The sequence below is a fragment of the Hipposideros armiger genome, unplaced genomic scaffold (genome assembly GCF_001890085.2).
Source record: "Hipposideros armiger isolate ML-2016 unplaced genomic scaffold, ASM189008v1 scaffold_178, whole genome shotgun sequence".
Classification (NCBI taxonomy): Eukaryota; Metazoa; Chordata; class Mammalia; order Chiroptera; family Hipposideridae; genus Hipposideros; species Hipposideros armiger.
Genome location: NW_017731528.1, coordinates 1,087,382 through 1,111,361, shown reverse-complemented (window position 1 = coordinate 1,111,361; position 23,980 = coordinate 1,087,382). Strand labels below are relative to the sequence as shown.

Here is a 23,980-nt window from a genome sequence, read left to right as displayed (position 1 = left end):
TTGTCATTCTAAACAGAAACCAGAGCATTCTCCTCTGTGATCCTTATAACACTGGGAGAGTCATAATTCGACTTAATAGGTCTATTCTTTCTTCTTCCTTGTTACCATACTTTGGTTATTTGTAAGTATTTCTTTTTGGAACCTGTCAGAAATTAAAGAATCAGTTAATTTCCACTTTGAAAATAAAACATTAGGGTTTCCACTAAGCATTATTTGAGTAAATGAGAAATAGGCAACATGGGTTATTTTTCATGGTACCAGATGAATATAACATTCCTTTCTGGCACATAAATAGCTGGGTTTTCTCATATCTGTTCTGTTTGTTATATGCTTAGAAAGTTGATTTTTTTATGTTGATGTTATTTGTTTTTGGTTATTGTTTCTACCTTCAATTTTATTACCTTTGTTTTCTAAAATCCTTTACTGTTCGTGAAATTTATTCACAGTTTACCCATTTTATGTTATTTTTGGCCTGAATGTCATCTTCCCTGACATCTGTTATTCATCCATCCATGGAACATTTTGAGGCCTTCTTATATCATCATATTGTATTAGATGCAGGTGACTAAATAAAATGATCTCAACATCAGATGGAAAGATGGATACAATTATTTTGCAACATGATATGTGATATTTGATGATGACAGTTCTGTGACTGCTCAGAAGAGAGATCAAATAAAAGTTGCTCTATAAGGCTTGTGACTATCAAGTATATTTTTTAATACAAACATACCAGTTCATTTGAATTGTATTTTTGTAAGACTATATATTAAGTGATACTGCTTTTGTCTCGGAATTTTCAAAGTGTACCTCCTTGTTTTACTTTCATGTATTTTATCTCATTTCTTTGAATTACATCAGTGTTTGCAAATTTCACTGTTGGCAGGATTGACTTCATTATTATCTATTGACTAGTCATTAACTTTAGTTAATAGCCAAAAATCATTTTGAATGAGGTTTTTTAAAATTAAAAATATTAAATTTTATTTTGTATTTTATGGTTGAATAAGGTTCTAAATGTAACTAGGTGATAAATTAGTTTTAAGAGATGTTCCAGAAGTGCTTGCAGCAACAGCAGCTCAATGGGATAAGTATTTAACAGCTTCAAATTATTTCTCTGAAAGACTGTATTCACTTGATTATTAAGACTTACATTTTAGGTACATTTAATTTGTTCTGTCAAATGACAAAGAAACGTGTCATTATTATAAACAGAAAACACTGTGCCTTTCTTTAATTTTCAGTTTTTACTTACATATATGTAGGGATTCTGTTAAACCTAATGATTAAGAACATACACTTTTTGAGAGCTGAGATCATTACTTTTTCTTTGAACCTCATTCAGTTGCATTGCACTTAATAGTCTGCATCCAGATGAAGACTTCTGACTCACTAAGCCTGATTCAAGATTAACAGAGTTTTGCAGAGAGAGGAGGTGTAATGAAAAATATGATAATTGTTTCTAGTTAAATTGTGGTTTTCTTAACTATCTTTTTATGTTTCAAATTTTAGAAATATGGAAAACTGACCACTTGTACTGGTTGCCGAACACAGTGCAGGTTTTTTGATATGACTCAGTGTATAGGTCCTAATGGATATATGGAGCCATACTGTTCAACTGCTTGCATGAACAGTCACAAGACAAAATATGCAAAATCACAAAGTAAGTTTCAGGGATTTGGGGAGTTAAAAAACTTTAATAACAGGACTAATTTCCTAACTGTTCTCTCTTCTTTAACTTCATTTTTATGCTTGTTTTAACTGCATGAACTATTTTTATTAGCTCACTAAACTTCCTTATTGAAAACTTTTTTAATGGTTTTGGTCATTCCATATTTCTTTTAATTTTTAAATTATTGATGAAGTTCTGTCCATATCTGTGTTACCAGCCAAAACTGTTTTTTCATTCCAAACATCATCTAGCTCTGAGATTGTTTCGTGTATCGGTGTGTGTTTTAGAGACTATAATATCAGACTCTTTTATGACAGTATTTGTTAAGGTGTAAATAATCTTGGAAATTAATAAAAGGATAGTTTACAGAAGATTCCATTAAGAAACTATTCTGAAGTCAATTAAGATGTTTTAAAAAAAACTTGTTACTTTATAAACAAATCAAATATGTTCTCTTTCTCTCCTAGGTTTGGGAATTATTTGCCATTTTTGTAAGCGAAACTCTTTACCTCAATATCAAGCCACAATGCCTGATGGAAAACTGTATAACTTCTGCAATTCCAATTGTGTGGCTAAATTTCAGGTTAGTTACTTATTTTGTTTAACCCGCCCTCCAGTAAAATATACATAGAAAATAAACAGTGTTCTATGCTTTATCTTTACTTAAGGTGCTACTTTTTACAGCTTGTTGAGGGTCATATTGGTAGGTAGAGATTCTAGAGTCACAGTAGACATAGCTGTGTCAGCTCTCTACTTACCACAGATAATCTAATTGACTTTTTAATTGTATTTATGATATAGGAAGGAAATTAAGTTGAGCTCAGTGCCTGATGTGTATTTTCTGAGATGGTTTGAATAACATCATGTGACTCTTAAGGAGAACTCTGTTTTATGAAGGACGTAGGTATATTTAACCAGGAAGTGATAAGTATAAATGTTTTCTTCATATATTAGAAACATACTGGGTAAAAAGGGGATTGGGCTTGTTATAGTAAATAGCCCCTAATTTAATACAAGATCAGTTTCAAGGAGACATTTTTCATTCCTCAGAGGTGGCATATGAATAGTCTCAGAAGATAGCATTACTGGAGGTGTTCAAACGTGAGTCTGTTGGCCACTAGGAAGGACATTTTAGAGGGGATTTGGCATTAGTTAAGTGGTAAGAGTAGATTTAGCTGCTCTGTGTGAGCATTTTAGGGTATTAAGCAAAGGTTCAAACCAGTGCACAAAGCAATGCTTCATGAGTTAATTTGACCAATAGTTCTACTGTGTTGCAGGCACTGCACTCTATGTTCATTTATTTAAACTGCAAATGCAGTCTCTTAATTATGCTGCAGTAGTTTCAACAGTTATTAGCATTTCAGTTGAGGTGGTTTTGAATTCAGCCAGCTGAGTGTTCATAGTTATATCCTCGACTGAGTTTAGGTGATAAACCACATTCAAGTCTAAACTTTTATTTTGGAAGTTGGGACCCTGGCCACAGATAAATCCTTAGGGTGATAAATACTGCTTCTGACATGTTGGCTTTTCATAAACCAGAAATTAAGGAATAAGGATTAAGCAGATGAGTGAAGTACAGTGTCTTTGGCGTGCTGCTTGTCAGACTGTAACTATTTTTTTTTGATGTTGGGTAAACTGAAATGTTAATTGAAAATATTTTAGCTGCCTTTTTCTTTTAATCGAAACTCGTATTGCCCATCACTTAATGAGACAATTGTATATTGTATATTTTAAAGAATCATTTAATTTAGACTCTTGCTTCTGAGGATTGTGTCCAGATAAGCCTATAGGCAGCCTCTTCACTTTGTGATTCTGCATAAAAGTAATACAAGTTTGACAAATAGAAAAACAGTGTTTTTCCTTTCCCTTTATCTTAAAGCAAACCATAGATTTAAAAATTTGTGTTCAGTAGATGTTTTCCATTTCAAAATAAGATAATAGGATAGTTTTTCATTTTTTAAAAAAAATACTTAACTTTAATGGACTTCAATTTTTTTGGAAACACTAGGAGTAATGTTGGTGGTTTTTATTTAAAAAATGTATTAACCTGATAGGATAGTTACTGTCTTAAATCTGCATTTTTTTTTTTAAGATTTTATTGGGGAATTAGGGGAGGGGAACAGACAAGTTGCTGTCCTTTTGTTCTTCAGTTTAGTTGTGGAGGATGTCGCTTCACTGGACCATGTTGGTATTATCATTGCGCTCTTCCTAGGTGAGGCAGTTGCTCGCCGGCCATTGGATGGCCTCTCATGGCGGCTCACGGCAGCTCACACCAGCTGCCAGCCGCTCACGGCAGCCCACTGCAGCCTCATTGCAGCCTGCGCCATTGCCAGCGACTCTCAGCAGCCCAGCTCCAGGTCTGGCTGTTGCTCACCATCTTAGCTGTAGAGCGCACATCATCACTAGCCCTCATGTGGGATCCGAACCCTGACCCTGCTGCTCAGAGCTGGCGCTCCCAAGCCAACTCTTAACCAATGTGCCACTCGGCTGGCCCCCTAGTATACTTTTTAAAGACAAAATTCAGAATGTAATTTTAAGTGTTGAAGAAATATTTAAGCAAAATGCATACTATTTTCTGGACATAGTGGATACTTGACAGTTGTCACAAATAAACATTCTAAAATTCATGCCAGAGTCAGTATGTTTTGTTCTTTGTTTTGTTTTAGGCTCTAAGTATGCAGTCATCTCCAAATGGCCAGTTTGTAGCCCCAAGTGATATTCAGTTGAAATGCAACTATTGCAAAAATTCCTTTTGTTCAAAGCCAGAAATCCTGGAATGGGAGGCAAGTCATATTTTGTTATGTATGTTGTTTAGCACTCAAATGAATGTCTAGTAAAATAACTATGACATTTCCGTCTGAGAACCTATTTCTGAGTGGATAAACATTAGATTTCAGGTTTTGTGATGACTGGATTATTTACTTATGTGGGAGTGGCACCAACAAACAATCTGTTTCTTTTTAGGTAAAACAAAAAATTATTGAAGTCGTATTCACTATATATTATGCTAATAATAGTGTATGTAGTGTCACTTGTTTAGCTACATACCTGGAGCATTTGTTTGTACAGTATTTCCCCATTTACCTCCTGTCCTTATAAATATTTTCTATGAACTCTTTAATATCTTGTATGACCTGCTATCTGTAAAACAGAATTTGGCCTGCTACCTATAAAACAACATTTACTGTATTGTCATTTAACCTTTTATAAGTGTGTTTTAATAAAATAATCCTAATATAATTTTTTTCAATTACAGTTGACATTTAATATTTTTTATTAGTTTCAGGTGTATGGCATAGTGGTTAGACATTTATATAATTTACGAAGTGGTCCCCCAATTAGTCTATTACCTACCTGGCACTATACATAGTTATTACCATATTATTGACTGTATTTCCTATGTTGTACTTAATAAACCTAATTTAAATTGATTTTATTCTCTCTTCCTCATCACTTTGCCTTCACCAGTTTATTAATTTACTTTGCCATATCTTTTTGCCATTAGCAAAAACTCTGATCATTGACTTTTATTTCAATAAGGGGACAGTAAAATAGGCAGATGGATGGATGGATAAGATGGCCCTCTCCGAACATTGTTTTCTTGATCAGTGTTCATCTTTGGCCATTCTTTCTCTCACCTATTTTGAGGGCCTGGAGTATGTAAAAATGGTGTACAAGGTATACTACCAACAACAGATTGCTCGTGAGCCACAACTTATTAGTGACTGTTGGCAGTCTTAGGCAAAAATGATCCCCAGAACCAGACTACATGATACCTAAAGTGCTTTGGAAATCTGAAGCTTCATTATTTTAACACTTCAGTCCGTAGAAAATTGTTCAGTTTGTTATTTTGTTTGGTACAGTCTCAAGAAGATTTAAGCCAATCAATCACTGAGACTGATGTTGGCACCCAGGGATGATTTTTAGTGATTAAAACCTTCCTTAAGTTATAGCAGGAAGAATGTTGAAGGCCCAGTAGGAAAGAATAAGGGAATGGTGGGTGATGAGGAAAGAAACCCACAAACAAGCACATAGAGTAGTATCTTCTAGGAAGTGAAGACCCTGCACTAACTGAATTCTGGTAATAGCAGATGAAAATGAGTTCTCCATGTTAGCACTGTCCTGCTTTTGCAGTCTTGTTGGTGTGTGGCTTTTATTTACATGGAGCATAAGTGTGGAAAAGAGTTAAGAGACACCATCAAACTGAGTGAGAGGTGAACCTGTTCCTCAGGTGATAGAATTCCGGGGCCCCTTGTGTCTTGTTGCATGGTATATGCCTGTGGTGGGGCACCTTCCCACTGTTGATCACCTTACTACTTGAGTTGCTCCCTGGACTCTCTCACCTTCCTTATCTTGGTGTTCAGGTATCTTTGCTACTGTTCGGTAGGTGGTTTAAGACCTAGTCTGTGTCCTCTACAATAACAGGAAATCCTGCTGCTCTGGACGTTTTAACTTGTTCCTGTTTGGCTGCATATTTGAAAAGTATCTCTGACTCTTGTTTGGGGCCAGGAATAACTAAATAATTACTAACCTTGATCTGTTCAAGGGAACCAACTCAGTTTCGAGCTTAGCAGCACACTGTGTGATGGCTGCAGACTGAATACCTTCCCCACTATAGGTCTGTTACTCTTCAGTGTGATAGGAGTGGGATTGAGCCTACCTGACCACACTCAATAAAGAGTACTTCTTTTTGAGTGAAAATGCTGTTAATGTCATAATTCTCATATTCTGTAGCTTACCTATGTTGTATCTTTCATTGTTTTCTTCCCATTTCACCAATTCTGTTAGCAACATCAGATTGCCATCTTGTTTTAGTGATACTTGTGCTCTTCCACTGTAATTTAAAGTAGTTAATGGTATTGAATTTTGTGGAGCTATGTCTAAATATAGCAGCAAATTAGTTAAACTACGTGTCTTGTATCGGAAATGTAGCCCAAAGGATTATAACATTAAGTAGGGAAATGAGTTAACTTGGTTTCTGTAAATGTGGCTTGTTTATGTCTTATACTTGTTTTTGAGGTGTTTGTTCTATACTCACCGAGGTTCCCACTGTACATGTAGAACAAAGTGCACCAATTCTGCAGCAGGACCTGTTCAGACGACTATAAGAAGCTGCACTGCATAGTTACGTACTGCGAGTACTGCCAAGAGGAGAAGACTCTTCATGAAACAGTGAATTTCTCTGGGGTTAAGAGACCCTTCTGTAGTGAAGGCAAGTGTATATACAACGTTGTTCATAACTTACTAAAACTTAATACTAATTCTTTTGCCAAAATATTTTCCAATTATATAACCACATATGTCCAGAGAAGCTGTACAGTGTTAGTGTAGCTGAACAAAAAAATGGAGTTTGCTTTTCTACTGACTTATTTGCTGTATATTTGTAGACCCTCTGAGCCTCAAGATGTTTTATCTCTAAAAGTTTGGTAACCTGTTTTTCATTACAAGGAAGTTTTGAGAATAAAATAAAAGCATTATTACACCATGTCATTTCTAAACATGATTTTCCAAGTGGACTAGAATTCTTTTCCATTGGATGCACTTTCTGCCCAGTGTACTGCCTAACCTAGAGGTTTCCAGTATACTGGAAAGAAAATTACACGTGGTGGGACTATAATGGGAAAATACTTTTAGGTTGTCATTTTGGGATGCCAGGAAAACATTGGCTTTTGTTGTAGTACATTCAAGAATTCTCTTTCCTCTTGTTTACACTTTTGCTGCTTTGGTGCCAGGCTGCAGATTATAGAAATGAACTCCAGTCCTCATTCTAATTTTCCAGAGGTGGGAACCAGGATTGTAGCTGTGGGTTTTGGGCTCTTGTTGTTATTAGTTTTCCCCAAATGTCACATTATTGCTCTAAGCTGGCTTTCACTTTCTATTTTTTCTTTGGCCCCAGGCACTGAACTCTCTGCTTTCCTATCTGCTACTCTCATCTGTTATTTTCCAGTTAGTTTTTTCCTGGCTGGATCCACTTTTTCCATGTTTCTAATGCTGGGTAGGGGCAAGAAAAAGGTTGGGAAATCCTAAATACCAGCGTGGGAATGATAGCAATACCAAAAGATTACCAGTCCATTCAGCTAGTGCTTTTGTTTATGCATTATACATTTTACATAAAGGTTATATATTTAAAAGGGTGCTGCTTATAAAACAAGGCATTCCAATTATATAGGTTTAATTGGTACGTTTTACCTGGAATGAAAGGTAACCATGTTTACTGTTATGATCACAGCTATAATGAAAAGTGACATAATGTTTAATTGAAAAGATTGATTCTGAGTTAATTTAACTCTTTTGACACCTGAATTTTTGTACAGTGGCGTTCTTACTGATTAATAAGTCTGAATGTATTGGTTGACGGCTAACATGTATATCAGTGACCTTGTTATCTTTTGGATTATGTGGATTTTACTAAAATGAATTGACAAGTGGCAGCAAATAGATAACTGATGTTTAAGGATATAGTTCTCAATCAGAGGGACTTACAACTTTATGTATGTATGTATCTATTTATACAACATTTATTCAGCATCATGATCAAACTATTACATTTAGCAATCAACAGCATGAGTACAAAAAAAAAATCTACATTAAAACCCTTTTGGAATGCTTAACACTTTTCACAGAACAGAAACTAAAATAACCTGTTACACAGTTAGTCACAAATATAGTCCTCGAGTTTTTTGCCCATATACATGAGTATTGTCTAAAACATGTCTTCTTTATCGCGGGTAGGCCCTGCCACCATTGTGCTTGGCTGAGTTCACAAATCTGCGTTACCTGTTGCTTCCTGTCACTTCTCTGACTCTCTTCTCCTGCTAAGCTTTGTTTCCTGGCAGTAATTAAAACCTTCTGTCACTGCCCTATCTACAGCTGCTGCTGGAACCACCATAGCCACCTTGGTTTCGTGGTTTTGCAAAGTATTGCCCTCCACCTCAGTAGGGGTCACAGCTGCTGCTTCCAAAGTTTTCTCCTTTCATGGGTCCAAAATTTGAAGGTTGATTGTTGCAACTGCCACAATCATTGTATTACTGCTTCCGCCACCTCCAAAATTGCTGCCACTGCTTCCTCAGCTGTCATAGCTGCTGCTTCTGCCATAGTTACTGCTCCCGCCATAGCTACTGCCCTAGTTTCCATCACCCTGTCTACCACTTCCATAGCCTCTGCTTCCTTCAGGGTACCCAGGGCCGCCCCCTCTATAATCACCATCATTACCAAATCCACCATAACCATCCCCACACTCTCCATATTGTCACCACCACAACTGTCACCAAAGCCACCTCAACCACTGAAGTTTCCTCCACAACCAAAGTTGTCATTCCCACCAAAACCACCTTCTCAACTAGCACCGAAGTTTCCAGAACCACTTCGACCCCTTTGGCTGGATGAAGTGCTAGCCATCTCTTGGTCAAATAGGGCTTTCCTTACTTCACACTTGTGGCCATTCACAAGATGGTATTTTTTTTATTTTTTATTTTTTTATTGTTAGTTTCAGGTGTACAGAACAATGCAATAGTTATCCTTTTCACCCTCAGAAAGTAACCCCCCTCCCCCATCTACTGCCCTCCCATCCCCGATATCATGCTTATCTATTATAATTCCATTGACTCCATTCCTGCTCTCTACTCCATGTCCCGTGACTATATGTATATATAATTATAGTTGACATACAATATTATTCAACATACAAGATGGTATTTCTAAATGACAGTCTTGTTCACAGAGTCATGGTCATCAAAGATCACAAAAGCAAAGCCTCTCTTTTCGCCACTACCTTGGTCAGTCATGATTTTAGTCACTTCAGTGTCCCCATACTGTTTAAAATCATTTCTTTGGTGATGTTCTTCAGCATCTTCTTTAATACTACCGACAAAAATCTTTTCAATAGTTAAGTGGGCACCAGGCCTTTGAGAATCTTCTCTTGAGACAGCCCTCTTTGGTTTCACAACTCTTCATCCACCTTGTATGGCCTTGCCTTCATGGCTGCACCCACCTCCTCCACTGTGGCATAGGTGACAAACCCAAAGCTTCTAGAGCACGTGGTGTTTGGGTCTCTCATCACCACACAGCCTGTGAGTGTTCCCCATTGCTCAGAGCAGCTCCTCAGACTCTTGGTTGTTTCAAAGCACAAACCTCTGATGAAGAGCGTCTGTAGCTTTTGGGCCCTTTGGGAGACTCTGGCTTAGACATGAGCACCGTGGGAGGGGAGACTTTAATGATGTTTGCTCGGCAGCGTCCACCGACAGAAAGCGGGGGACTTATAACTTTAGATGAGCAATAAAAGGTTAAAAAGGATGTGTGTCCTTTTTTTGTTTAATAATATATTTTGTGCTTTCTCTAATCACCTAGTTCTCTGCTGGAACCTGTCAGAAATAACAAAACATAATAATACCTGGTACTACCATCAAAATCTAGTTAGAAAAATAAAGCTAATAATGGTAAAATACTAAAAGTATTTTTAAATATGGTTCCAGGTATCAAGTCATAGATTAAATGCCAAATAAATTACATAAAAATAATTATTTGCCAGAGAAATTATATATACAACAGTTGCAGTTCGGTTCACAGATGGGACAGACCATTGTAAACTAGGTTGAAGAGGGCATCCTGTGGGGGAGGTGTAACTTGAAAGGGGGAGGCTCCTTATGAAAGAGTGGGTAGGGTTTCAGTAGATAGGAGTAAGTGAAAGTATGATTATTTAATCCTCACAGAGCTATTATAGGGAATAAATAAGGTTGATATGTAAAAACACTTAAAATAATACACTTACATAGTAGGTAAAAGAAATATTTTACTAAAGGAATAGAATAACAATTCGGTAGACCAGTTTTACTTCCCTGAAGGTCCATGTAGGGTGACAGACAAAAAGGCTAGAAAATTTAGCTAAAATGCGCACTTAACTGAATAGATCTCTTAAGTTTACTCATTGCTTTTCAATGGTCTACACTATTTCATTTACTAAAGTGCCTATTTGTGGTGTGTTTATGATAACTTAAGCAAGGTTATATTTAAATAAAGCAAATAAAATAGTTCTGAGACATTACTAGGTTTGAATGTCTTAGAACATTAATAATTTGAACCGACATGGTATCTAATATAATATTCTATGTCCTGTTCGAGTTTTTATAGGTTGGTGCTGATCAGTTTTGATCAGGAGAGGAAGAGAACTTTATGTGTGAATTTATAGACACTTTGTAAAGCTCATGATCTATATTTTAGCCATAAGTTCTCTCTCATCTCAAAAATGAGCTTTTGACATGTTTTCTTTTTGTCTCAATATTAAAACTTTATATTTTGCAGGCTGCAAACTATTGTACAAACAGGACTTTGCAAGACGTTTAGGCTTGCGGTGTGTTACTTGCAACTATTGCTCTCAACTGTGTAAGAAGGGAGCAACGAAAGAACTGGATGGCGTTGTGAGGGACTTCTGTAGTGAAGACTGCTGTAAAAAGTTTCAGGACTGGTACTACAAGGCAAGTAACTCAGTTTTATTACAGTAACTACTTTAACCAGTCTTTAAAAAACCATTACAAATATGGTAGCTTATTTATTAAAAAAATGTACACACATTAGGCCTAGCCCAGATTATGTAATTCATTAAAATTTTTGTCATTTCAGTTTTTTCTTTATAACCTGCAATAGCATTTTTACTTGTTTTATAACTTAGGTATAATCCCAAACTAGGATATACCTGTATTTTCAGCAGTGTAGCTTAACAGAGTGGATTATTTCTCTAAAATTTATGTGTCTTTATTTCACTAAATAGAAATATTTTTGATGATTACTTAATCAGTGTTGGACATTTGCAGGTTATTTTGGATACTTAGGGTGTGCTTTAAAGCTACTTTGTTTTTTTTTTTTGCCTTTTTAATTGTGGGTCTTTAGAGAATTTCAAATTGAAAGGACACTATATATGGATCAATAAAGACCAAAAACATTTAATTTGAAACAGTTTGTATGTGTACGTGCACGTGTGTGTGTGTGTGTGTGTGTGTGTGTGTGATTAAAATCTATATGTAAAAAAGTTAAGCCCTTTGGTCCATTGCATTGGTTTCTTTCTAGATCAGAAAATGAGTGTAAATTTGGGCTTTTGTTAGATATTACTGAAGAAAAAGTTATTAGTTGTTTGTCTGTAATATGGAAATCCATCTCCATGCAAAAGCTTCATTATGGATGCAGTGCCATTAAAGCATGAGAAGACAGACATCATCCTAACTTCAGAACTGTGAAATACAGCTAACGAAACAAGCATGGAATGGTTGAAATAGAATATTATTTAGTTCACTTAATGAAAGTGACTAGTGTTAAAATGACATTACTGAGGAGACTTGCAGGAATTCTTTGTGAAGTTCTTGAATATCTACAGCTCAAAATATGACCTAACATTTTTTAAATAAAAAGAGGGAGGATACTTTCCAAGTTGTCAGAGCTTGTCAAAGCTAAGAGTTTTGGTGCACTTTTTAAGTTACTTCATTATTTTACTGTTGCTTGTGAGTAATTTAAGCCTTAGAATTAAGGTTCAAATTTCAGAAACACTTGACAAGCATACTAACACCCTCTTACATGTATCCCTTTTAATCTAAACCAGTGTCTGGTTCTGTTATAGACAGTATCAATTTTGAGAAATCACTCAGAAAAAATGTTGTTTTAATGGCTTTAAATGTTCAATTTTAGTTTAGCACACAGAAATATACCTTTTTCTCCACTGTTTAGAAGGTTTTATTTTAGAAAATTTGTTTTGGATAATCTCAAACAGTAAAGGTATTTAGTAGGTTACAATGTGGACATCCCATTTTATTCTTACTGTTACCCTTTTCATTTATGTTATTGTTTGAGACAGAAGTATTACAATGTGATGACGATGATTTGCCTGTCCTTTTAATATACAAATTTCTGCTTAATTATGTAATTTTGAATCCAAAACTTTAATTTTTTAAAATAATCTGTTTTGAAGGATTTTGGTTTTTGTTCACAGCACACTTGAATGTGTTTTTCTGTTTGGCTCTTTGAATGAATTGTTCCTGTTTTCTTTTGTATTACTTACAATTCAAAAAGAGAAATCTTTTGGTTTCTTTTCTTTTTTGGGAAGAAAAGAAGTATTCTTTGACAAAAGACCACACTATTTGTTGGCATTTGTTCCATTTTGCTATTTATTTTAAAGGATAATTGTATCTAATGTTTTTATGTAATATTCAATGATGAAATTTCAGTGAGGTGTAGTACATGCATTTCAGAATGCATATATAAGGTTATGTTACTTAAATAACCAGTTATAATATATGGTTATGTTTAATGTCACTATTTTATACATTAAACACATTTTTATGATTATTCCTTATCTTATTATAAGCCCAACAAATTTTCGTACAATATACACAATAGCATTAACTGCATGCTGTACTAGTCTGAGGAATAAAGGTAAGAGCAATTTGTAAAGCAAGTAACAATGATTATTTTTGTATACAGGTAGTAGGAACGCTGTGTTGGAAATGAGGAAGGGAGTTGCCCCTCCTGCCCCCTGGTTGGCCTGTCTGGAGGCCAGTCCAGTAACTGTGTGCTTCGAGAGTCACACTGTTTCCTTATACCTCTCCTGAGCCTCTTCTATGCACCGCTACCACCCTATCATCTTGAAAATGTGGTTGAGTTCCAGACAAATTATGATTTTTTTTTTAACCTTCTTTCCCCTTCTACTTTTTTAATTTAAGAACTCAAAAATTTAGATCTTAGTCCATTAACAAATGTGACACTTACTAGTCAATCCAACTTTTATTAGAAAAATAATACCCCCCAAAAGTGCCTTATCAAGGAATCTTTGAAATCAGCAAGTAGCCACTCCAGTGGTGAGCTCACCTTTAGTCCTGAGCATTTGCTGCCTAAACAGAGGAACACACACGCTGTATTTTCACCTTCTCTTACCTTTGTGCTTTAGTCTGACAGACTACCTAGAGTATAGATAACTTTACATTTTTATTTATTTTAATTTAAATATTTAATATTATACTTTTAAAACTTCTGCTAATGTGTCTTTTACTAACAAGACATTTTGAATGATCCTTGTTTTCTGGTCTTTATAATGGTTTGCTTTGGGGATTAAAATAGTGGTTTATTAAATATTGTCTTTTCTAAATTGGAATACAAAATCTGTTGAATCATGTAACCAAAAAATGCTGAGAATAAAATTAATGTTTCTTTCTTCTCCCAGATTACTCTTTAGAAGGAAGTAGATTTTACTTTTTCTCAAAGTAAATGTTTCCAGGCATAATATGAAACCAGGTGGGAGGATAGTTCTTTTGATCTCTGTAAGTTTTGGAGAAATGGGATTTAATATTGTAATTGATTAATAGGTAACTAGGTGTTTGATATATAGTGAAGATAATTCAAAAGGCCCACTGTTCAAAGAATACTACACAGTACTTCTTAAGAGAACTAATAAGGTTTTCTTAAACTTGATTACTTCAAATGACAATTTTTTAACACAGAATTTTGCTTTGTTTTACAAACTAGTAGTGAATAGTGGCAATATTAAATTCTTTAATGCAAAGGTCCTATAATAGTCTAACAGTATGAATTTATGTGCTTTAATGAAGTTAATTAATGTTTTAGTAAATCTTAGTTATAAAAAGATAACTGGATGAAAATATAATTGGGCTTTTAAATTTTTTCTTTTTTTGTATGTAAACTGCTAGAAATGTTGATTTTTTTTCAAAAAAAACTATTGTTTTTGAAATTAATTTTAGAACGGGATTATCTAATATTCTTGCTTTAATATTATACTTTTTGGGTAACTGAATAATTCCTATCATTTAATGCTTTGCATAGTATCCAGTCACCTACTCTTTTATCACTATGGTTTTAAAAAAATGAATTACTCTGTTGTACTCAGAAATATATATTGGGGAGTCATAAAGAATTCCTTTTTAAAATGACTGTGAAATCCCCTATTTCATTTATGTTCATGGTCTACCCCCGCCTCCCTACCCGTCCCCCCTGCAAAATTAGGTTCAATTGGTGTAATGAGGAACAAGTGGATGGGAAAGTTACAAGGATGTATATATATATATATATCAACCAAAAATGAGAAATTGAAGCTGTCCAATAAATGTAAGGTATTGGTCAATATAGGCTGGAGGAATTTTGTCGGTTATTGAGGAAGAGATTCCTCTATTAGTCGAGAGGTTGGATTAAGGTATTTGAATTAAGAATTTGGTACCTGCCTGTTATTCAGATTGTTTGAATCAGTGACTGTTTTTTTCCCCCACAACATATAATCCTTGATTTTCCACAGTGACAGGAAAACCACTAAGTAGATAGATGATGGTATAGTGTTTTTACAGCAGAGACTTAAGCCACACTTCAGTTTTTGAGCTATAGAAGTGTCAAGCTTTCCTAAAAGCTCCCTTGTGGTTGGAAGGGAGTGGTTTTGGTGTCCATGTTGGTAAGGAATGATGGCCATTAATGATGTTTGCAAATTAGCCATCTTGTTTGTATTAGGTTGTCGGAAAAGTCATGATGCATTTTTGCAACGAAAAACATAGAAACAATACGTCATGACTTTTCTGACAACCCAGTAGCTTAATTCCAAGCACTTTACCGGGAGTTTGTGTGAGTGGCTGTAAAACAAACAAACAAACAAACAAACATAAACACAAAGAGATTCACAATCTTAAAAATTTTGATTATGGCATTAAACTTTGAAGTACTGAGTTCTGTTATTATTCTTTCATTCTGAAAAATATAGACATATTTTGTTTCCATTTGCAAATTTGCATTAATCTTGCTCCTTTTTCTTTGGATAGAGAGAGAGAGCATCTAAATTTGTTTTGAGCCTCCTGGAAGAAAGGAACTTCAAGTATTGTTACTACAAAATTCAATATAATCAACAAAATAATGAAGTGATTTCTTTGTTCAGATTCTTTGGGGGAATACTTGGTTTTATGCCCATGGCCTTCTCAATGGCACTATTACTATATCCTAGGTCAGCATAGTGCATGGAGTGATTTGAATAAGTTTTATACAAATTGATTTGGGTTTTAGATGTTACATTGGGAACCTTCTTGGAGCATTTTACTTCTATTAGGATCTTGATTCTCTGGTTATTCATATTAACTCATTTTGTCTTTCCCTTGTCTTTATTACTTGGTGTACTAAATAAAGCCCAGGTTTTGACTTGGATTGTCTACTCTGAATCCTGCATTTTTGATATTTGACCTTAGACAAGTCAGTTCACCTAGCTGGAAGTTAGTTTCCAGTATTATTCTGAGGATTATAGAGAGAAGAATAGCTAAAACATGCTGGACTTTTATTTTTCAGTTTCTCAATGAATGTGAGGTAGTTGGCTCCAACTTCACCCTTGCCATGTTTTTGCACTATTTAGACTCAACACGTAGAATGTTAAACTTTCAATTCCTTCGTCTTTTTTTTTTTTTTTTTTTTAGTTGAGCCTGGCAGTGCAGCGGCAGCTCAGCTTGGGCCAGGAATCGAACTGGTGACCCTGTTGCTCAGAGCTCACACTCTTGAGCGAGCTCTTAACCAACTGGGCCACTCGGCCGACCGTCCCTTGTCTTTTTTTTGAGTATAAAATATATAAAGGGGTGGGAATGAAACCTGGAACACTTTAATGGTTATTTTAAAAAACAGTCTTTGGCTGGTGAGACTGTTACATCGGGACTTTTTTCACTATTGAGTGAAGTCTGACCTGGTCGATAAAAAGTGCTAATGATCTTGAGATTACCACATAATATTACCAGCAACATGAAACTGGAGCTCACAAATTTTTGGACAAGCAATATGATAGTCATCACTTAATAGTCATAATTTATATTACAAATCTTCATTCATTTAACATTTATTCAGCAGGAGACATACCTGACCTGGAGACAAAAAAGAGCCTGTGTTCTAACCTTGGGGTATGTTTGTTATATAAGACCTGTTTACCAACACAATCATTTGTTATATTCCTAACTCAGAATTTTGACATAGTATTTATTCATAGAACTCCTGTGGAGACATAAAGTGAGAAATTCAAAATGCACAGTGTAAAACTTTAGATAATTTACAGTAGTGAGGAAAAGCTATAGCCATTATTATGAACTACAAAATACTTAATTTTTATTGCTTATCAAACTTCTAAGTAAATTAAACCAAAGGGTAATCTAAAAAGCTATAGTAATTTATTTCTACTCTAACTTGATCAGAAATTAAGAAAGTTCTTAATTATGAAAAGAACTATTTGAAATTAATCATTTTTATCTTTTAGTCCACTCATTGATCAAGCTGTTAAGAAAAAGTGAAAATGGGCACAATCTAGGGAAAATGGCATCTCTGAAAAATAAAAATCTGTTCCTAGATTATTAATTCACCATCATAAAGTAGAACTTTTTATGTATGAATTTTAATTGGTTTTATTTTGCATATAAAATTATAGACCAGTTAGGGCTATTTTCTTATATGTAGGTCAAATTTGTTGTCTTAAAATATAATTGTTTCTAAATTAAATATTGAGTGCTTTAAAATATGAAGTTCTTGTTAATTAAAATTAAATCTGTATTTATTAAAGCTCTTCAAATTTATTATATTAAACTGTTGAGAAAGAAAAATACTGTAAGTTAACATTCATGATTTTCATGATTTTCTCATAAGAGCTTGCTTCAAAATGGTCTGCTACAACTTCTATAAATTGATTTATTATGAGCTGTCACTTGAACCTGGGAAATCTATTCATTAATCACAGATTTCAGTGTAATTTGTAGGAGACTTCTACTAGTATATCATTAAAGCCCTCAAAATTATTTTAAAATATTAAAATATATTGTACCAATTTGGTTTATCAGTGTTCACTCTCTTTGCTTATCATATCTTTATAATGCTGGTCTTTAACTTCTGGTAAGTATAGAAAGGGATTTTGACAATTAGGAAATGGCTACATTTCTTTCCCCACTTTTACTGTGTGTTTATGATTTATATTATAATATTTTTTCTTTATCAGACATTGTTTTATCACATTTAGCAATAATCACTGACAAAATTTTAGAAATCTTTATAAATACATATCTGACTTTTTAAACCTTGTCATTTGAAATGTCTGGGACCTTCCTTTTTTTATTAAGGCTGCAAGGTGTGACTGTTGTAAATCTCAAGGAACTCTTAAAGAGCGTGTGCAGTGGCGTGGGGAAATGAAACATTTCTGTGACCAGCACTGCTTATTGCGCTTCTACTGCCAGCAGAATGAGCCCAACATGACGACTCAGAAAGGACCTGAAAACTTGCATTATGGTATGTCACAATGTAGGTAGCAACTTGCCAAACTTGTACAGCAGTCTTTAGTTTCTTAGATCAGAATTCAAAGTAATGATAATGAACAGTTGATTTTGGAGTTTAACAGCAACTTCCATAGTTTCTCTGGGTGGAAGTGCCCTGTGTAAAGTTTCTATAGGTGTATTGCCCTCTATTTTGTTTTAAAAATTTAATACTAATTGCAGAAATAGAGTCTAGTTGGGGGTGGAGAAAAGCTAAACAGAATTATAACAAAAATTTTAAAAAAATGCACTTACCTATTGTGTCATCTGAAATTTTAAACAAAAGCTATTTTTAGCAAATTATATTTGCCTGGGGTAGGTTGGGAGGAACATCAAAAATCTTTTTGAAGGTGTGACTTATTGAAGAGTTAAATCTAAGAACATAGAATTACCCTCAAAGCAATGTGTGCTTTCTGAGGGAACAAAATGAGTTAATTCCATTTGTTTAGCTTTGTATTTCAGCTCTCAAATTTGATATTCTTTACTTAAAATAGCTTAAAATATTTTCTTTAGTAATTATTTTAAAATGTCAATAAAATTTAATGAGAAATACAGATTTAGAAAATTCTGAAGTGTGTGACATTTGTCTCATTTTAAATTTGTTTATGTTTTTAGATCAGGGTTGTCAGACGTCCCGAACCAAAATGACAGTAAGTATTGCTTAAGTGGAGAGCTAAATATTGATTTTTATAATGTGGGAATAAAAAAATAATTGGTCTAATTTAATCTGATCATAATGATAAAAGATTTTTTTCCTCTGTTGAGACAGTTGAAGTATTCAGCTGAATTACCTGATATTAAAGCAGGTCCTTTCATACATGCAAAAGAATATAAAGGTGAATTAATTATGGCCTCTACCCACATTGTGGAAGATAGATATATAAATGGTATTTGTGTTGAAGCACCTGTAATAGATTCGTTTTTAAGACAGTAGCCATAGAATGTTTGAAATGATTGACTGTGTCTGTTCCTGGCAGTTGTGAAAAAGCTTCTAAACAGTTGAGTAGAAGGTTGCCAGATAGACAGGGATGGAAAGTCAGAGGAATAGTAATGTGCACAGGGCATGCGTATTTGGCAAAACTATTCGGGCCAAGTTGAAAGGGCACCTGTGGTGGAATCATGGGAATTGAGGGTGAACAGGTGGGCTGGGCCAGATTATTGAAGGCTTTGTGCATTTATTTCTGAAATAAGGGTTTGAGGATCTATGTTGGGGGCTCGGACCTGCGAGTTTTTAAATTTGAGAAATATTTCCATAATGTGTCCCTCAAGGTTTTTTTTTCCTCCCCCAGTCTTTTGTTGTAAATCAAATTCTCCTTTTTATGTTCTAAAATCCTAAGACTTTTGTAGGTCGACAGTGGCTATTTATGTGTAATAAGTGAAGGGAAGAAGCAGTGTTTTGTCACATTGAAGAGCAGCAGGTTTGCCCTCTGTGTGCTGAGTCAAACAGCAGTCACCAGTGCTAGAATAAGGCGCTCTCTGGCATCCTTTCCAAGGGCAGGTATACAGGAGTCATTTTTTGGCATCACGATAAGTGTCTGGGCTAGTTCTTGTCCTGGTAAGAAAGACTGAATCACTCTGGCTAGAAAGCCTTCCGATGCCTGCACCCCAGAGATTCTGTAGTTTTAAAAAATTCTTCAGATGATTTTGATATGTAACCACAGCTCAGGATCACTGGTATTGATCACTGATACTGATATGAAAACATTGGTGTTTTTATATTATTCCATTCAGTTTTTGTTTTTGATTTTAATAGTTGACAGAATTATAGCAAAGTAAGAGTGCTGTTCCTTTACTTTCCTCCCTATGGAGATATACTTTTAAGCCAGATAATTCAGAAGTACATAAAAGTATTCAACCAAATCATCTGATTTTAATACAAGGCACTTTGACTTACCCCCAGGAACATAAAGATGATCACTCCCTGTTTTGTTCTTTGTGCAGCCAGCAGGCCTCTCCCCAACCTTATTTCAGGATATAAGCTTTTGACCGAGGCTTCAGGAACCCCTTCTACCAGCACAGTATTAAATGCTTTTCTCCTCTCCCAGCTCTTGAGCCCCAGTATGTGACAGACAGAGGAGCATTACTATCAGGGGAGGATAAGTCAGTGTGCCACCTTTTGTCTTGTAAAGTCCTCTCCCATCTTGCCTTTTAAGCTTTTGGAATCTTTTAATTCCCCACCCATAAACTTCAAAGGATGAGAGCTTAGCTATGTGGTTTTGGGCAGGTCACTTCACTGTTCTTTGTGTGAATTTCCTTATTTGTAAAATGGGGATGAAGAGCATACCAGCTTTGGGGGGTATCACATAGTAAGCACTAAGCACATGGTGGCTGTTATGCTCCAGACATCACAGAGGCAGCATGTCTAGTATAATTAAGAACATGGGCTTTGGCATCAGATGAATCTACTTGAATCCTGGCTTCAGAACTTTTAGCTCTGTCACCTTACCAGGATGTGTAACTTTGGAGCCCCAGTTTTCTCATCTGTAAAATGGGAGTGCTAAAAAAAGAGACAAGCTCTTATGGTGTTAGGAGAATTACTCATTTCAGGAATTATGTAACTTTGGTGCTTTATCTGGTGTTTTGTCCATTTGAGCTGCTGTAACAGAATGCCATAGACAAGATGGCTCACAAACAGCAGAAATTAATTCTCACTGTTCCAGATGCCAGCAGATACAGCGTCTGGCGAGGGCCTACTTCCTGATTCATAGGTGGCCATCTTTCTGCTTTCCCCTCATGGTGGAAGGGGTGAATGATCTCTCTGGGGCCTCTTTCATAAAGGCATTAATCCCATTCATGAGGGCTCTGCTCTCATGACCTAATTACCACCTAAAGGCTACACTTTCAAGTACCATCATATTAGGGATTAGATTTTAACATGAATTTTAGGGGGACACAAACATTGTCTAGAGCACATAGTCCCTGGCGTATAGCAAATACTCAACAGATGGTGGCTTTTGTTATTATGATTTTCGTTATGGGTCCTTCTTCAATATTCATTATAAATAGGTATAGATCTGCCTGTAGACTAGCAGGAGAGTAAGAAGCATCATTAAGTATAGGCTTTCACCAGGTTGCATAGTTTACTTGACATGATGATAATATTTGCAGAATGATGGGAGGAGAAACATTGATATATCTAGGACATCTATGATTTTGGACCCCTTGTTCTTTTTTTTTATTAAAGATTTTTATTGGGGGTTTGGGGGATGGGAACAGCGCTGGGGAATTGGGGGAAGGGGAACAGACAAGTTGCTGTTGTTTTGTTCTTCAGGCTAGTTGTGGAGGACGTTGCCTCACTGGCCCAAGTTGGCACCATCATTGCGCTCTTCCCGGGTGAGACAGATCAGTTGCCGGCTTCTGGACGGCCGCTCACGGTGGCTGCTGGCTGCTCACGCTGGCTGCTGGCTACACACGGTAGCCCATGGCAACTCACTGCAGCAGGGGCTGCAGCCTATGCCGTCGCCTCATGGCAGCCCAGCTCCAGATTGAACTGTTGTTCAGCATCTTAGCTGTAGAGGCAGTGTCACTGGCCCTCATATGTGGGATCCGAACCGGGGCCCTCTGGTGTCCCAAGCCAGCTCCTAACCAACACGCCACTCGGCCGGCCCTGGACCCCTTGTTCTTAAGTGGGGATTCTAGACCCAACTTACCCAGTGCTTGGTATGTAGTATATGCTCAATAACTGATTACTAAATTATTATTCCCATTTTATAGTTGAGGAAGTTGCGGCATAAGAGATTGAGTGACGTGTCTTTGTTACCCAGTAGTAGTGTTAGACCAAGTTCCCCAAGCCCTTGTTCACTACTCTGTCTTATAGCTGATTGATTAGTGGTTTGAATTCCTGATGAATCTAGAGTAAGCCATATGTATTATTTGTAACTTGTGAGATACCCCCCATAAAGTTTTTTTCATTTATACCTTTCCAGACCTTTAAATATATGCAAATAAACTTTTTAAACAATAAGTGCTTTATTTAAGTACAGTTGATCCTCATTATTCAGATCTGTGAATGTGTCTACTCTCTAAAGTGTATTTGTAACCCTACACAATGCCCATGGCACTTTTAAGGTCACTTGCAAGACCTGTGAGAGTGGTAAACATGGGCGTCGCCTACCTGCCTGTAGCGAAGCTTTACCTCACTCATGCTACCGGAAGCCAGTGTCCTTTTCACAGTCTAATTAGTGTCATGTTTTTCATGTTTTTGCACATTTTGTTTGTGATTTTGCTGTTTGAAATAACCCCCAAGTGTAGTACTTAAGTGCTGTCTATTGACCTAAGCACAAGAAGGCTGTGATATGCCTTATGGAGGAAATGCCTGTTCATCTGGCTGTGAGTTCAGTGTTCATGAATCAACAATAAGATACAAAAGGAATAAGAAATTCACCAACCTGTAAAGGAAGCACCTCTAAGTGTTAAAGTCAAATCTACAGTGTGTGGTGAAGCAATGGAAGAGATGGAACAGTGACTAAGTTTGTGGGTTCATGAACTTATGCCTGATTTAAAAAGCATAGCGAATAGCATCATTGTGAGACTTTAGCTCAGAATGTGTTACCCCAGGTCAGGAAGATATTACATCCGGACTGCTCAGTGCTGCCTGGCTCACACATTTTAGGGCTCTGTGGTGTGAAAATGTTAAAACTTGTGGGAGAGGTGGGTTCTGTGGGACAATACCTAGTATGTGTTATGGAGGAAAAGGGTTGTTATATGGACAAGGAGGTTTTCTACGCTGATGAGACTAGCTTGTTTATACAAGGTTGTTGGCAAATGAACCTATACAATTCAGTGGTCTCCAAACCTCTGACTTTAAACTGTTCAGAGACCCTGAAACCATGCTATTGCGTGCCATTGCCAAGGGTAATTTTAAGTCCAAACCCCTCATGGTGTACAGAGTCCTCAATCCATGAGCATTTAAAGGTGGGACAAAAAAAAGCATGAATGGTGTCTGAAATATTGTCTGGGTGTCTGGGATTGGTTCCACAACTGCTTTATCCTAGAAGTTGAACACCATCTTTAGACTGAAAACCTGAATATCTATTGCTGTGAAGAACTCAAATATGCCCATCTGAATGTAGTCCTTTTTATGCCCCCAAACACTGTGTCTCTCATCCAACTGTTTGATCAGGGCATAATGAAAGCTTTCAAGGCCCACTTCATGAGAGCTTGCAAGGCTCTCCACACCAAGGAAACACCATGATGGACTCTTAGAAGTCAGTCACTATTGTAACATTATTGGTTATGTTGAGTCAGCCCAGGGCAGCGTCAAGCAGGCTCCTGTGAATAACTGTTGGGAAATGTTTGACCAGACTGCATGAAAAATTTCAAAGTCTTTGAAGGTGTTACAGAAAAGAAAACATAACGCCTACTATACACAGATAAGTGGAGAAGGCCCTGGGGATGTGAAGGAAGAAGGAAGATGTGGAGGAAACTGTGGCAGAGAAGGCAAGTCGAGCCCTCTAATGGAGACCTGGACAGATGGCCTAACAAGGCATCAGGTTCAGTGATGAAAGTCAGCCGAAGACTCCCAAGTGCCGTCCCTCTAACAGCAGCCCAAATAACACGATGGAATTCTGCCTTGGGAAAAGTTGTCAGTGACATGGAAGAATGTGGCCCTGAGTCTGAGCAGAGCCTCACACTGAAGCACTACTGTGTTTGCACCTTACATCAAGATTTGATGCGAAAAGATTTGAGGTGAAAAGCCAAGCCAACAAGGCTGATTAATTTTTGAAGCCAGTTTGGGAGGGAAAATTGCTGACAGTGTCAGCAAGTTGCAAGAGCCAAAACTCCTGAGGTAGAACTGCAGATGTCACCATGCCACCCTCATCGATGTCTTCCTCTTCTGCAGAATAAGCTCCATCAGCCTCTCCCTTGGTTTTCGTGGGGCGTGCCAAGGTTGAGAGGTGCAACCACACGTGCACTGCCCCGTCGTACATCCTGCAGCTCCACCAACAGTAAGACGTTAGTGTTCTTATAAAACTTTAACTGCTTGATCTGTGTGTTTTCAGGACTTGATTTGCAT

At 36.4% G+C, this 23,980-nt stretch overlaps 1 protein-coding gene across 6 annotated transcripts in view; it reads left to right on the top strand.

Moving 5' to 3' along the window:
• ZMYM2 (zinc finger MYM-type containing 2) overlaps positions 1–23,980 on the top strand; it is a 106,711-nt gene that overhangs the window by 50,904 nt on the left and 31,827 nt on the right. For all 6 annotated transcript variants that reach the window (XM_019652365.1, XM_019652364.1, XM_019652359.1 and 3 more), the window contains 7 exons: positions 1,513–1,663; positions 2,140–2,255; positions 4,339–4,455; positions 6,734–6,884; positions 10,970–11,142; positions 17,776–17,941; positions 18,580–18,614. In XM_019652365.1, coding sequence (XP_019507910.1) covers positions 1,513–1,663; positions 2,140–2,255; positions 4,339–4,455; positions 6,734–6,884; positions 10,970–11,142; positions 17,776–17,941; positions 18,580–18,614 — 909 coding nt within the window. The remainder of the gene's footprint in view (positions 1–1,512; positions 1,664–2,139; positions 2,256–4,338; positions 4,456–6,733; positions 6,885–10,969; positions 11,143–17,775; positions 17,942–18,579; positions 18,615–23,980) is intronic.